This window comes from Haliotis cracherodii, unplaced genomic scaffold (genome assembly GCF_022045235.1).
Source record: "Haliotis cracherodii isolate W230 unplaced genomic scaffold, xgHalCrac1.p SCAF_1, whole genome shotgun sequence".
Classification (NCBI taxonomy): domain Eukaryota; kingdom Metazoa; phylum Mollusca; class Gastropoda; order Lepetellida; family Haliotidae; genus Haliotis; species Haliotis cracherodii.
This window is the reverse complement of record NW_027266264.1, coordinates 74,589,509-74,604,450: the sequence shown is the minus strand read 5'-3', so window position 1 is coordinate 74,604,450 and position 14,942 is coordinate 74,589,509. Positions and strand designations below refer to the sequence as shown.

Below are 14,942 nucleotides of genomic sequence, written 5' to 3'. Positions count from 1 at the left end.
ATTTGCAGTACAACTGCACTAGTAAGACTCAATCAGTATACGTTATAATATCCACATGGACGCTTTCATTTTTCACAATGACAGAATCCTGCAGCAACTGGGGTGTTTTCGCCTACCAATAACGAACAGGATGTTATATTGCAGTATTTCCATCCAACATGTTTGTACTGGAGGAAAATTGGAATTGAACTTTTTTACAATGTACATATGATATGCTACTTGTTTCATCCCATCGTCCACAAGATGGTTAAAAAACAGATGTTGTTAGTCAACGACTACACTTCTAAAACAGGCAAAATCCGGAAAATCAAATTCAACAAAACAGTTTTGAAATGCAAACTTGCATTAGCGTTGAAAAACAAGCTCTCAAACTTCAAAACATTTCATGTGAGGAGCTAACAGCAAACTTTTCTCCAAAACGAGCTGCATCTTCAAGACAAAAAACAAATAGCAATTCTATCACTTCAAGGCCAGGAAGAGCAAAGACAGAAGAGTGAAAGAGTGAAGACAGAATCAGAAACATGCCGGAAGGCGGAGCACACCATGCACAAGGTCAAGGTTACTCCTAGAGTCAGAGTCAGAATGTAAATTGGACAAGGCATCAGTCCCTGTCACACATCAATAGTGTTGCCAGAAATGCAACATTTCTAAACCAAAACTACAGACAGAAAGAGTTGGACACAAATATTCCTGTTAATATTGAAACACAAGGAATCAAATTTCATTCAACAGCTACTTATCTAAAATCTTAGTATTTCAGTTTTCTTTGATAATACCATTTACGAAAAAATTGCTGACTAAGCTATTTTGCTTTAAGAAGGGTTATATTTTAAAAATGTCCTCTTAGCTTAGTCTAAATATTGACCAAACTGTCTACAACAACCAGATGGGAAACATCCACATGCTTCTATGAACTTGCTACTAAGAACACACATGTACCAGGGGGCAGATCTACAGGAGACATCAACACTCGAGTTTCAGTATTCTATAACAGACTAGTTCAAACGGGGCCATCAGAGGCCTGGAATCCAATCTAAATCCAATGGGTTTAATACAACAATCACAAACTGAATAAAAGAACACCCTCAGGCAGAATACATACGGCTGATCCCTTAACAGAGGTTATACAAATAAAGCACTAAAACATACTTATACAAGTTAAATAACACCGGATTCTTTCATATTCTTTCATAATCTGTCAGGGCCATTACAGATTAACTGGAGTCATATCACAAAATTTAGTATTCTGTAACTTCTTTGGAGTAGTATATTTTGCCTCCATTCTACACTGATATTTACAGTAGGATTTCCTATTGAAATGATTAATCATAAAAGGTGAGCTGTCTGTGACATCACAATTAACCTTGAACATCCATCAATTGAACATAATTACTGAATTCCTTTGGAGCAGCCTAAAACACTCACTGACCACCCAATTTAACAATGACCATTCTGTTACAATGACAACCTAATTGCAACCAGATTAGTTCCTAAGTTTAGCTACATATTTTCTTGACAAATCCTATTTTAACTCAAAAGAAACATATTCAACCAAGTTGCACTAAGGTTCCGTGCTGCAAGTGTTAATGTCCGTGGTGGTTCTACACAAGGGAGGACTAGAGAGCCATGCAGGCAGCATTCAGCCTGTACCCACCTCCAGCAGGGAATAGAGTTGCTGAAACGAAAAATGTCAGGTGACCCATGTACTAACTGGAGCCAGTGAGAGAAAGCGAGTGAGTGAGTGAGTGAGGGTTGGGACAGGTTGAGTCAGACCTACTAACAATCATTTTGGACTGTTTGTCATGTACTTGTACATATGCCAATACCTAGGACAAATACAACTGGACTAAATTCTGAAAACTGTTCATGATTGTTGAATGAAGGGATGTACCTTAAACCACAACAACTCAAGAATTGCTGCGATCACATCTACAATATGTTTCATTCACTTTTCCCAGACGTATTGGTCCATGGACTACCGTAGAATTAAAACAGGGAGTCAATAGACTTTTACCCCAAACTCTTCAGCATCGGTAATGGATGAATAAATATGATTGTCCCTATTGTCAAACTGTGAAATACATAGTCAGAGCTGGAATGGGAACACTGAAAGTGTCTCTACACTGTTTGATGCTTCTCGGACAGTCCAACATGTCGTGAGTGTGATCACAGGCCTCATCAGTTTCAATTATTCCTGCACTATTGTAGCCTCATGAGAGGACAATAGTTGAGACTCCTCTAAATCATCAACAATCATTAGTTCCGTAACTTTTGAATCCTAAATGACGATTTTGTTTCTAGAGCAAGTATTTCATTTCATCCTTCAAGAATGATCTTGTAAAGGTAATGTGTGTGTACTGTTTGTTACCTGTAAACTATTTTCCCCAGACTCAGTAGATCTTTAAACAAAAAGGTCCCATTGTGAAAGACGAAACCTTCTTCGAAAGCGAAGCATGAGCAAAGAAACATACTAAAAGCAAACAGAACCCACTAAATGAAGAGACTGGGCAGACAGTCTGAATCAGTGACGACAACAAACTGCTGTTGACTGGAGGGTCTGACGGGAACAATACTACAGTTCACAGTATCACAAGGACTGGGAGTTTAACAGCTCACGAAAAGTAAATCCAATTTGTCTGTGCGGGACGATTCTTGAAGTACACGTTGAAGAGCCTGTCGTGGTAACCATAGCAACAATCATGACATGGAGACAATTTGACATGTTTACTTACTACTTTATACCTTCCCATGGGTGACTCAATGTGAGTCCATACAACAGTATACAAAATATTTAAGTTTCATTGTGGTGGATGAGGTGAGGTGAAATAGGGTTTAATGTCGCATCCAAGATTATTGCACTTATATAGCCACGTGCATGCACGTGTGTGTGTGTGTGTGTGTGGCTGCTTGTACTTGTCTGGACTGATGCCTATTTATAGTGCTAGCCCACTGAGATACCATGCCGAAGTTTAACATGAATACCCCATTCAGACACAGTATACTGACTCCGAGCTGACCAGTCCTTGTTTTAGCCCCTTTATACCCACCGCCAGATAGGGTAACAAGTACAATGTTTTAACTTCTTTTGGTATGATGCACTAGGGATCGAACCCATGACCTTCCACTCTCCGGGGGATGAACGCTCTACCACTAGACCATGGAGGTGGTCCATTGCAGTGGTTGAAGTCAGACCAGAGAGTGTGTATGTTTGTTGTTAAACGCCCCTTCAGCAATATTCCAGCTATATGACGGCGGCCTGTAAATAATATGAATCTGGACCAGACAATCCAATGATTGATATTGTGAGCAAATATCCATGTTATCTGGATAGGATGACAAGCCATCAACCAATTCACTTGGTCTGACCACTTGATCTGTAAGTTGCCTCATACCACCAATATTGGTTGATGGGGACCAATTCTAACCCAGAATCCCCACTGGGCATCAAACCACAGGCTGATGGAGAATACATTAACTGAAGTCTGTCAGGTGTGATGGCACACCAGCCCCACCAAGGCACAGGTATACCAGATGGTTTCTCACAAAAAAAATCCCTATTACTATAATATAAACTGGCATCCAAGCGTTCATCACACTATACATAAGTATTTGTACTTTAAAGACTCATGCTTCGACTGTGACAATCATACATCTATTGACAGAATAAGCTGTCACAAAACCACATGCTTGAAAGAAATATCAATAGACTTCTCCATCTCTTAACTCGAACACGATTTAAACGGATTTCATGTATACAGAAAGAGTACTTCATCCCCTAAGTCACTGACCCTTCACTTAATATCTCGATCTGTGGCATGAATATTGTTATCTGCAATAACAACAGGTTGGAATACATTTGTTTCTAAAACCCACTTGGCATATGCCAGTTTATGCAATGTTTATCAATATGAGAAAAAAAAGTTTAATTGACCTCATGACACAAAACTATAGTCTCAAACCCTGAAAAGAAAGCTACTACTGGCTTCAGAAATAAAGTATCTACAAGCAGCTCCAGTAAATCAGGAGACCCTGGACGTGTCCACTCACTGTATCATTGCCCTTGTAAGGCACGGAGCCACGCCCACCAGCTATGCTGAAGCCCAGACCACCAGCATCCCGATACAGTGTGGTTCCAATTGTCTGAAAATGAAGGTGATGCCTTGTTAGATAAAGACAACACTTGGTTGGATCTGATGGAGTGTGAAAGGGAAGATTTCAAGGAATTGAATTCATCATAGGACACCTAGTGTTTTCACCTATGATACTAGTAAGGCCCTCTTTGTTCAGGGAACTAGCTGCCTGACAGGTATTTCACTGTCACGATAGGATCTACCGATACTTAGAAGTGTTTCAACATGTTTCTAAATTCATTTGTCAGTTCTTATTTTACCCCTGAATTATACATTATACCCACAATGTGATGTTTGAAAATGAAAACAAATGTAAAAGGTGATTCAGATTTGATTAGTCTGTGGGGTTTTCACACTTCAAATAAATGTTGAATTACCTCCCCATACACCTCCATCTCTGGCTCCGGACTGAATGACACGGTGGCCACGCTGGTGTGGGTGTGGTCCTCCCCGTCACACACCTGGGATACAGGAAGAAAGAGCATGGAGGTTACATGGTTCATACACATAATCCATCTCCGAGTAAAATTTTAGTTTGCCTCATAAGGCGAAAAGAGCAGATACATATATTGATGAAACAAATTTAAAGAACCCTACAATAAACATTTCACAAACTTAATCAATTCACATGTACACACAGAAAGAAAAAGTTAACTCTCTGGAGAAATATTTTCAATAAATAAATTTTGTGATTTATTAGACTATGAAGTTATCCTGGAACACTCATACATTGGACAAGATTTCACTGAATAGACCTCAGGAAAACAATGTAATTATGAAAAGCAATGAGAACTATGTGACATACATCAGCTACTGAGTTGGGCACAAGCCTCTCCCTGCCTACAACCATGATGATGTCATTCCCACTGCTCTTCAAGACGTTGACGGCGTCGTAGTGGTCAGCATCCTTCAGGTCCTGGCCATTGACCTGGTCAAAGGGAGACAACTTTTCATGATGCCACTGGAGGAATTGTTTTCAACATAAGTTATCCACCTTCACATACCACCTCAGATCATCTATGACCTTATAATTTTATTTTCCCATGATTTGCGGATCCATTTTGATAATGCCAATTCAAATTTCTTTGTGAAACAAATTCAGCAGTTTTCTGTTCTGATTAAATGACATGCGCACATCAATTTCCATTTCAGACTATCCTGTATTTATGGAGTTCCAGAGGTAACATGATTGATTCATATATCATGTCCACCCTCCAATTTGGATTCTTGCAGTTCTTTGTAAATATATTTTGTACTGTTTCATCTACATTTACCGGCTCAATTCCCACTGGCTGCATAATCCATAACCCATCCATGTTGAGATCAAGAACATGTTTATTCAAACTACTGAATTTAAATCCAAGAATGAAGACGGGGATTCATCCTCGGCCACCATTAAGATCACCACTAAGACTCACTGATATAAGTTTGTCGCCTTTCAATATGCCCGACTTCCCTGCAGGACCTTCCTCCGAAACTCTTGAAATAAATATACTCTGAAACAAGAAGATGATAAATCTGACATGAACAACAGTTCCGTCTGTCCATAGCACATCAAATCATTTTCATCAGATCTTAACACTTTCACATAACCTAAGACTTGTCAGCCTCTATTGATATGCAAGAACAGCTGATTTTTCACTACATTCGTTTGTATCAACACCTGACTATACTACAAAGACATATAAAAGAAAACAATAAAATATCAACTTTGAACAAGATTCTAAACACAGCCTACATAGAAATCCTATTTCAAACCAACAATTCAAATGGTATCTTCCGCAATGTTACTGAATACATACCTCATCATCTCCTTTATATGGAGTTGACCCCCTTCCCCCTGCAATGCTGACCCCCAACCCCTGCCCGGGTTCACGGCGTATGGTGATAGCCACCGCCTCTTCCTCCACCTTCACTGGGACGTGCTGTGTTGTCAAGGACATCGTCTCATCTTCTGGAGGCTGCCACAAGATAGGTCACAACATCTCAAAACCATAGTGTCTCATGGCACAAGGAACTAATAGTGTCCCCAGAATGAAAAATATCTTAGAAGTTTTATATCAAGTACTTGGTATCTATCATAAGCTCTTCAAACTTCAAAATCAAAAGACTGTTACATATTCATGTCAAAAAGGGGATAACTTCATCATTTAGGAGAAATGCAAAGAACAGGTTGAAATACAGAATGCTTATAAAGCTGTAAGAAAAATACTGGTTGTAGTCATAGTTGAGTACCCAGTAGGATGGGTTGGTAATGCAAATGTGAATCTTCTAAGACCTAAGAGGCAGCTTAGGTTGCAATCTCAGAGAGATTTGCAGTACACTGATCCACTGACAGGTAGTAATGCCATGGAATATTGTGCTAACTAAATTACCATACTGTTATCATCACATTATGATCACTACTTTATCAACAAAATCTGACACTCACTACAATTGAGTACCTACAAGTAAATCTCCCTGTCCCTAAGACTCGAACACGGACTCACAATACCGTCTCAATCCCCATTCTTTGTGTGGATGGTACACTCACCGCTAAATCAGAATCTACAGCTGCTTTATCCTTCTGTGCAGCGGCTTGTGCAAGTATTTCCCGCACTTTCTGCTCAGCATCCTCCTTGCTGCTGTTCAGGTTGATACGCTTGTTCTTGAGGTAGTGGGGCGTGTCGCGGCGGCGGAGTCGGTGGTCCTTCTCGGGCTGCTCCTCTATGTCGTCAGCAAAGCCCACCTTCCTCTCACGCATGTCTTCCGAGTCCTACAGCAACATCAACACCTAATATCATCCATTGTCTGGTGGGCATTCCTTAGAAGTTGATGGACGACAAAGTAGACACATCTTCAGGACAACTTCTTTAAAAGATTTTTTTTGTGATCTTTCGGTACAGATCCATATACCGTTTTCAAGCAAGACTGCTAAGTGTAATATCATCCAATTTTATCTTGTATGCTTAAAATTTATCATCTTTGTTTAAATATTTTTTGTCTGTGAGTTTGTTGACAAGCACACACAATTTATTTTACTATGTATATATTCTTATTTTGTCTCCATATATATTATTATATCATACGAGAAAACATTGAAAAGTCCCCAGCTATATGACAACGTCTGTAAATACTTGAGTCTGAACCAGACAATCCAGTGACAGTAACGATCCATGCCACTGGGTAAGACGACATGCAATCAACCAAGTCGCTGAGCGTGGCTGGATACCAAGTCTGTCCCGGACTCCCCACAGAGTTTCACTGCTAAAACCAGACCTCAGTATTTACTGTCTGGGCATCTCGGACTCACATTATCACTATATTCATCCTCGCTCCTTGTCCCATCTGCATCTTCATCAGAGTCGTCAGCCTTGCGTTCCCTCAGCTCCCCGCTTTCATGTGACGTGTCCATGGCCCGGTCGTCTGACATCATAGTGACCGGGGCGATTGTCACACTCTTCAGGAGAGGCTGTGTTTCCTTCGGAAGCTCGTCTTCTTCTGTTGATGATTCTGACTCCACCTGAGGGGGCGGCGGTCCTTCCAGTTCAGGGGCTACAGCAGACATCATCATCATCATCTCTCACTCATAAATACATCTTCCATTTCTCAGGCACACATCAATACAATTGTCAAGCACACAATTAAATCTACCATGCATGTTTTCATATTTTGTCTCCATATATATTATTACGGTCGATACAGGGAAACATGGTTAAGTACTCGAGTGTCAGTATGACACCATAGTGTCAGGATCCTGTCGGGACCAAAAGGTTCCCACATATATACCTAATGGGGGTCTAGTTAACGTGGTTTGAATAGTTAATTATGTCCAGGGTAGAAATTAACAATTGCCCGCTAGCTCAAGGCTAGTACAAATTCCTGTAGCAAGTATAAATTTCCACATACTTTCAACATAACAAGGGCATTTTAACTTTACCCGGGCTAGTGAAGCTTTTGAGTTTAGTTCTAACCCTCATCTCAGTTGATATGAAAATAATCCTTGAAACTTGTTAATAGCATTAAAACAGTCATCATTCAAAGAAAAAGGTGAATAGACTAAGACATGGTTCCCTTGCTTAAATTGGTTGTTACCTTTGATGATCTGTGGTGGCTCAATAAGCATGGCAACCTTCCTCTCGGGTTTGTCATCAACCGATGAATGGTCATCTTCTGTCCAGCGTGGATCATTGTCCCTCTGTGGCATGAACGCCTTGTCCTGGAACACATTACACACCAATCTGCCTATGAGTGTATGCATGGTGGATCAGGGCGGGGCAGATTGCAGTGAAGGCAGGTTTTGAAAATAACACAAGTCCACTAGTCAGAGAGAGCAGAATTCAGGAAGGACTAGTGACTTTTCCATGTGGGCTACCACTTTATCATTAGGTAGAAAACAACACTGACAGGGGGGGAGGGAGACTAAAATTTCTTACCCTGTTACCATCTGAGTACCGCAGTTACCATGACATGCTCACGAGTGCTTATAAGGATACTATTCATGATGGAAGCACTTTTCTCTGTTTGTTTGTTGTTTAACACCGCACTCAGCAATATTCCAGCTATATGATGGCGGTCTGGAAATAATCAAGTCTGAACCAGACAATCCAGTGACTGACATCATGAGCATTGATCCGCACAGTTGGGATACGATGATCTGCATCAACCAAGTCAGTGAGTCTGACCACCCGTTCCCGTTAGTCGCCTCTTACAACAAGCAGTCGCCTTTTAGGTTTGTTGAAGACCTATTCTACCCCGGATCTTCACGGGTCTGGAAGCACCTAAATACTTATATATACTTATATACTATTGACATTCCAAACCTGTTAACATACGCTATCACTGTTCATGTAATCACCAAATTATAACATAACAAACATTTTGCATCATAAAGGACGGACACGTTGTTCACACAGAGCTAGTCCTGATTGAGACAAGGAGGTAAGTGGAAGGCAATGCAGGCTGCTTGTATTGGACACTGAGGTGATGCGTGTGGTTCGGACACAGCCAGGTAAGTGCTGTATCTTCTCCTCCAGGAGTAAGCCATCTCTGCAGTATCCAAACATGGCAACTACTTCAGCAACCATTCCTCGTCATTACTTCACGTGTTTGTTTACATGACATTCCTCCATTACTCGTATATCCATACAGCTGCTCTGTGTTGTAATAGTGATGGGTGTCTGTTTAGTCAGGAAATGAGTGAGTGAGTTTGGTTTTATGCCGCTTTTAGCAATATTCCAGCAATATCATGGCGGGAGACACCAGAAATGGGCTTCACACATTGCACCCATGTCGGGAATCTAACCCAGGTCTTCAGCGTGACGAGCAAACGCTTTAACCACTAGGCTACCAGACCGCCCCAGTCAGGAAATGAAATAAGGCTGTCTATAACACAAGGATGTCAAACCCTGCCCTATCTTTGTGCGAAGCCATCACCTAACATGGAAGCAATCTGTTGAGTAGATGTCCACCAGGCTGTCGCACATGTTGCAGGAGATATATAGAGAATCTCACTCTCATGTCTTTTGATATCAAATATTCAACGCAAGTCAATGAAAGTTTAAACTCTGGGATTTAAACTCTCAACAATGAGTGTTGTATATTTGATAACAAAACACATGAAGGTGAGATTCTATTTATTGTCCAAGTTATTCTTCCAAATTTTCAGTTTGTAAAGAGAAATAGCCAGTGTCTTGAGTGTACAAATTACAGCTGAGCAGCCTCAGTGGCTGTGAGACAAGGGATGTCATTTTATTGTGATGTCATGGTGATCAATGACGTCACAAATTATTTATGACACAACTGTGGATAGCTTTTGATGATAAATTGCCAATGTGAACTGAGAGTTCATTGGTGTGAGCAATCGCTGGCTTCCCTCCTGCTTGAAGCAGACTGTGGCTTTAATCATTGGTTAAATGAAGCAACGACACCTAAAGCGACCATGTGTATTCACTGGAGATGAAGGAACATAGTGTATACACACCCGTGGAGTACTGATGATGGCAGCTGTTAGATGGAACAACTAGAAAACGGACCTAATACTGTCAGCCAGACAAATGTCATGGATAGCAGAGCAAGAACAGTCTTTGACATTAGCCTGGAGTCTGCAGACCAAGCCCTGAAAGTTCATTATGCCGCTTTTAGCACACATTTACTCAAGCAGGAATTCAAACACAGCCCCCGAAATGACAAGGATTGCTTTAACCCATAGGCTACCCCGTGGGATATGACCAGCACAGGTTGCCAGGAACTATTCCAACCAGGAATCCCCAATGGGGTACGACTAGCACAGGTTGCCGGGAACTATTCTAACCACGGATCCCAAATGGGGTACGACCAGTACAGGTTGGTGGGGACCTATTCTAGCCCCGAATCCCCATTGGATATGACCAGCACAGGTTGCCAGGAACTATTCCAACCAGGAATCCCCAATGGGGTACGACCAGCACAGGTTGCAGGGGAGCTATTCTAACCAGGAATCCCCAATTGGGTACGACCAGCACAGGTTGCCGGGACCTATTCTAACCACGAATCCCCAATGGCGTACGACCAGTACAGGTTGCCAGGAACTATTCTAACCAGGAATCCCCAATGGGGTACGACCAGCACAGGTTGCCGGGAACTATTCTAACCACGAATCCCAAATGGGGTACGACCAGTACAGGTTGGTGGGGACCTATTCTAGCCCCGAATCCCCATTGGATATGACCAGCACAGGTTGCCAGGAACTATTCCAACCAGGAATCCCCAATGGGGTACGACCAGCACAGGTTGCCGGGAACTATTCTAACCACGAATCCCCAATGGGGTACGACCAGTACATTTAGGTGGGGGACCTATTCTAGCCCCGAATCCCCATTGGATGCGATCTGCACAGATTGCTGGGGACCTATTCTAGCCCCCTAATCCCCATTAGGCTCAATGACCCACTAAAGTCTAGGGAAACATATAAGGCTAGTAAGACTTGTATGGGTTGCAGACAGCAGTTCGTACATCCAGACTAAAATGCATGATACTACCACCTGCCTGGATGAGAAAATCCTTGGTTAAATATTCACAGCGACATACATTAAGTGCACAACTTCAAAAAGCTAGAGATACTGATACTGTTTGTAAATTTACTTTAAGTCAGATCAATTTATTTTATTGTTCATGTTTTAATATTTCTATCTATTTGACTGAATCGATCTTATTGTAAAAAATTGTTTCTTGTTTTTTGTCAAAACCTATATTTCAGGAATATTCATAAAGATAACAGTGGCATGGTAACAAAGAACATCTGAACGGAGTTGGCCAGACCAAAGACCCTGTCATTAAATCTGTCATGCAAAACATACAAGGATGAAGTTTCCACAAAATGCAGAAATAATGTTTACTGATATAGCTACAGGCCAAGTCAAGAGGAAATAGAAATAGTGTCAAATGAGCACATGTATAACACAACATAATGAATGCTATTCACAAGGAGCAAAGTAATATATCAATTGCAGTGTAGTGTCTCAACAATCTCACCTCTGCAGTTTTTTCATTGTGGGGAATGACATGACCGTCGATGCCTTTGTTCTGTTTGACGAACTTTGCATGCCGAGCTTTCAATTCTTTAGGATGAGGAGTGTCATGGCGTACAAACGTGGTCTGTGGGAGTAAGTGGAGGCAGATATGACATGCAGACAGGCAGATATTCAAACAGACATTGGCAAGACAGGCAAACAGACCAACAGACATACACAAAAGCAAACATTGGGTTCCTCCAAAGACAGGAAAGATAGCAAAGACCATTTGAGAAACTGCCAAACACCTTGTGTCTTCAGGCAGAGTATTTGTGTTTTGAAAATGTAAATTAATTGATGAAAGTGTCATATTATGCATCAATAATGTTTAATAGTTTGTAACTGTTTGGCCTATGTTATAGTTATAATGTCAGGGTAAGTGACAGGATTCTCCAACATGGAAACGATGCAGCATAGAAGCGGGAACAAACTGCCTCATACCCTGTGCCTTCAAACACGTTACCACAAAAGTGATCCTGGTGTAAAACAGTCTGTTTCTATCATACTTATTTTGGAATTTCAATAGTAGTGTGAATTGAAATATCATTGATAATGATAACAGAAACAATATGTTGATTTCCACTAGATAATTATCAAATCGATTTACTAGCACTTAGGCACACCTGTTACCAAATAGGAGATGCAAATATTTTCGAAAGATTACATTTACTGTATGTAACGCAATAAGTGCCCCGTTCTATTAAGCCCCCACAGCTATATTTGCTAATATATTGGCTACTGAACAATCCCAATTAGCACCCCTTCCGATTGATCAGTGTACACAAGACTTATTTATTTGTTTATAATACGTACTCGTGTGTTATATGCACCCTTAATTACGGGCAATTAAATTCTGGAAAAATATGTCTGTCGTGCATAATATGCAAAGATTTTTTCTTTTGTATCATATCAGGCTGTCAGCATAAACCACGAAATTTAGTATCTTTCAACTGTTTTTTCCCCCACCAAAATCATGTTCTAATAAGAGCCCCCTAGAGGGCTGTGGGTGCTTATTACGTCGAATACGGTAACTCATTATGAAAACATAAAAAGAATGTGGGTCAAACATAGATACATGCAACAGATAATGGATAATTGACAAAAGACAAAACATAATTAACCATAATAAGATAAGTGATGCATAAGTTGTATGGAACAAGAAGACTTTCAAACATTGCTTAATTACAGATATTACTAAAGTCACAGCGGGTATTATGAGGCTTGAAAGTTTTAGCAAACAGGAGGCTATAATTATGTATGTTCATGTATACCAAAGATCTCTTTATTGAAGTTTTCACTGACATGATATAAACACATCTACATCAAAACATGGGCTAAAACAGTGTTAAAGTAACATACAAAATTTGCAAGAGATTATTGAATGTCCTTGTAACAAATTCATTAATTCAAGAGCCATAAAATGCCATAGCTACCTCTGAGTCTTCATCGGATTCCCTCTCATGTTCAGCAAACCTGATAATGCTTTCACGCTGATTTCGTTGTGTGCTGTCCGTCCAGCTGAGTCTACTGTCGCCATCCGTTGCCGTGCTGCCGCGCAGCAGGTTCTCTGTCAACAACACAACCATATCGCTAGAAGTCTACGCTTTCGTCCACTAGTCCTTATAATGATAAAATATAACAAAACCTTTAAGATGGCAAATTTCTACTTGTTCTTATGATGCCTTAACTATTGGGGATTTTGGCAAGGACTAGAAGACTTGTGCCAATTTGTAACGCTGGAGATGGCATATTTTGTGTGCATGCTTAGCATGCTAAGAACACACTAATTATAGGTCACAGGAAAGAGTGTTGATAGTGCTTTCGCCAAATGTGCCTCATGAGTGTCAGCTGGTATGTGTTTGCATTCACTGTGAAACGATCATGAATCGTCAGTCCTTGATGTCATATGCTAAATCTAATTCTATATTGCAATATGAAGCGGTGTTGCCGAGAATCATCCAAGGAAGGGTGTTACATGTCAAACAAAATTTATTTCCATTTTCCTGAATAGGAAAATTGCCGCAACATTATTTAAACTATGACACCACTGCACAAAAACCTTGTTGCCTGACATCTTTGCATAGTATGATCTCATCAAGGGAATGGAATTAGTTTAGACATTTAACAAAGAAATTCTGACCATACGTTCTTATTTGTGGGTGTAGAATTGTACAGGAGACGGTCCACTCACCCATGCTCTCTGTGTGGAAGCCTTGTTGAGGGAGCAGGAAACAGGTGAGCACTTTCTGTCCTGTCCGCTCATCGAAATCGGTCTGGAACTTCAGCATAGGCTGTGCCTGGTTCTCGGACAACCACAAGGCCTTCAGGTTAAGGTTCATGACTGTGATAGGCAGATACTCCAACCTGTAACAACAGACAGGGCACTCTGTAACAACTCTGTATAACAGTAATATTAACACTGATAGCATTCTGCATGGTGTTACTCAGGTGTAGGCAAATCAATGACCAGTGTTAAAAGGACTGGTCCAAGTTGAAAATTTGTCCACTCATTTGATGATCCTTCAAAATACTGTACATATTTATGAAAATTATGTTCTTATATTTCATATAGGTTTTCATGACTTCTAGTTACAGACTTGATGAAGAGAATCTGAGTTGCTAATGAAATGCCATGTCAGTCAGGTTTCATAAAGGTTGAGAACCACAAGCATTATATTTTGACAATTGCTTTGGTCATACTTGTTCTGGTTATATGTTCTGATGTAGCTCACCTGTTCCCTGAGACATCTAAGACGTGTACTTTCACTAGGTTGCCCAACTCCTGCGGTAGCCTGAGCAGCTTGTTGTCTCGCAGGGACAGGACCCCAAGTTTGGTGCATTTCCCCAGCTGCAGAAGACACACACACACAACATACAGGTCACGCATCTTGGCCAATGTACACAATCTCAAGCATATTCCAAACAGCTTTTGGTCTCTTTACTTGTTGTGCAACATTGCACTAACAGTTGAAAGTCATTGACAACTACACAAATAGTTCATGTGAAAATCACAAAACATTGGATGCAGGTCAAAGTAACATTTCAGGGTCATACATTGTTGTATAATGTCGCACTCAGGTATATTCCAGATGTAGGAGTATGGTCTGTAAATATTCTGGCCATGCACAATCTCATTAAAATCAGACCTTAATTCTTGCTACCGCTGAACAAATTCTGAAGACATCCCATAAGGGGTCGTGTCAGAACCTTTCATCCGACTAATCAGAGCGTTGCTTACCAGATTATGAAAGTGACAGTCGGAATTTGATTTCAAACCTCAAAA

At 40.7% G+C, this 14,942-nt stretch overlaps 1 protein-coding gene across 16 annotated transcripts in view; it reads right to left on the bottom strand.

The window, feature by feature from the left end:
* The window catches only part of LOC139472451 (protein scribble homolog), a 117,047-nt gene that overhangs the window by 57,819 nt on the left and 44,286 nt on the right, over positions 1-14,942 (bottom strand). For 15 of the 16 annotated variants that reach the window (XR_011653938.1, XR_011653950.1, XM_071254964.1 and 12 more), the window contains exons 11-23: positions 14,392-14,507; positions 13,851-14,023; positions 13,093-13,226; positions 11,622-11,744; positions 8,205-8,328; positions 7,423-7,664; positions 6,664-6,885; positions 5,933-6,091; positions 5,549-5,626; positions 4,936-5,058; positions 4,508-4,591; positions 4,048-4,140; positions 1,655-1,675 (exon numbers count right to left, since the gene is read on the bottom strand). Coding sequence is in view for 14 of the 16 variants with exons in the window: in XM_071254964.1 (XP_071111065.1) it covers positions 1,655-1,675; positions 4,048-4,140; positions 4,508-4,591; positions 4,936-5,058; positions 5,549-5,626; positions 5,933-6,091; positions 6,664-6,885; positions 7,423-7,664; positions 8,205-8,328; positions 11,622-11,744; positions 13,093-13,226; positions 13,851-14,023; positions 14,392-14,507 (1,692 nt within the window). In the remaining 2 variants the exon portion in view is untranslated. The remainder of the gene's footprint in view (positions 1-1,654; positions 1,676-4,047; positions 4,141-4,507; positions 4,592-4,935; positions 5,059-5,548; positions 5,627-5,932; positions 6,092-6,663; positions 6,886-7,422; positions 7,665-8,204; positions 8,329-11,621; positions 11,745-13,092; positions 13,227-13,850; positions 14,024-14,391; positions 14,508-14,942) is intronic. The other variant, XM_071255147.1, reaches the window with a different exon arrangement.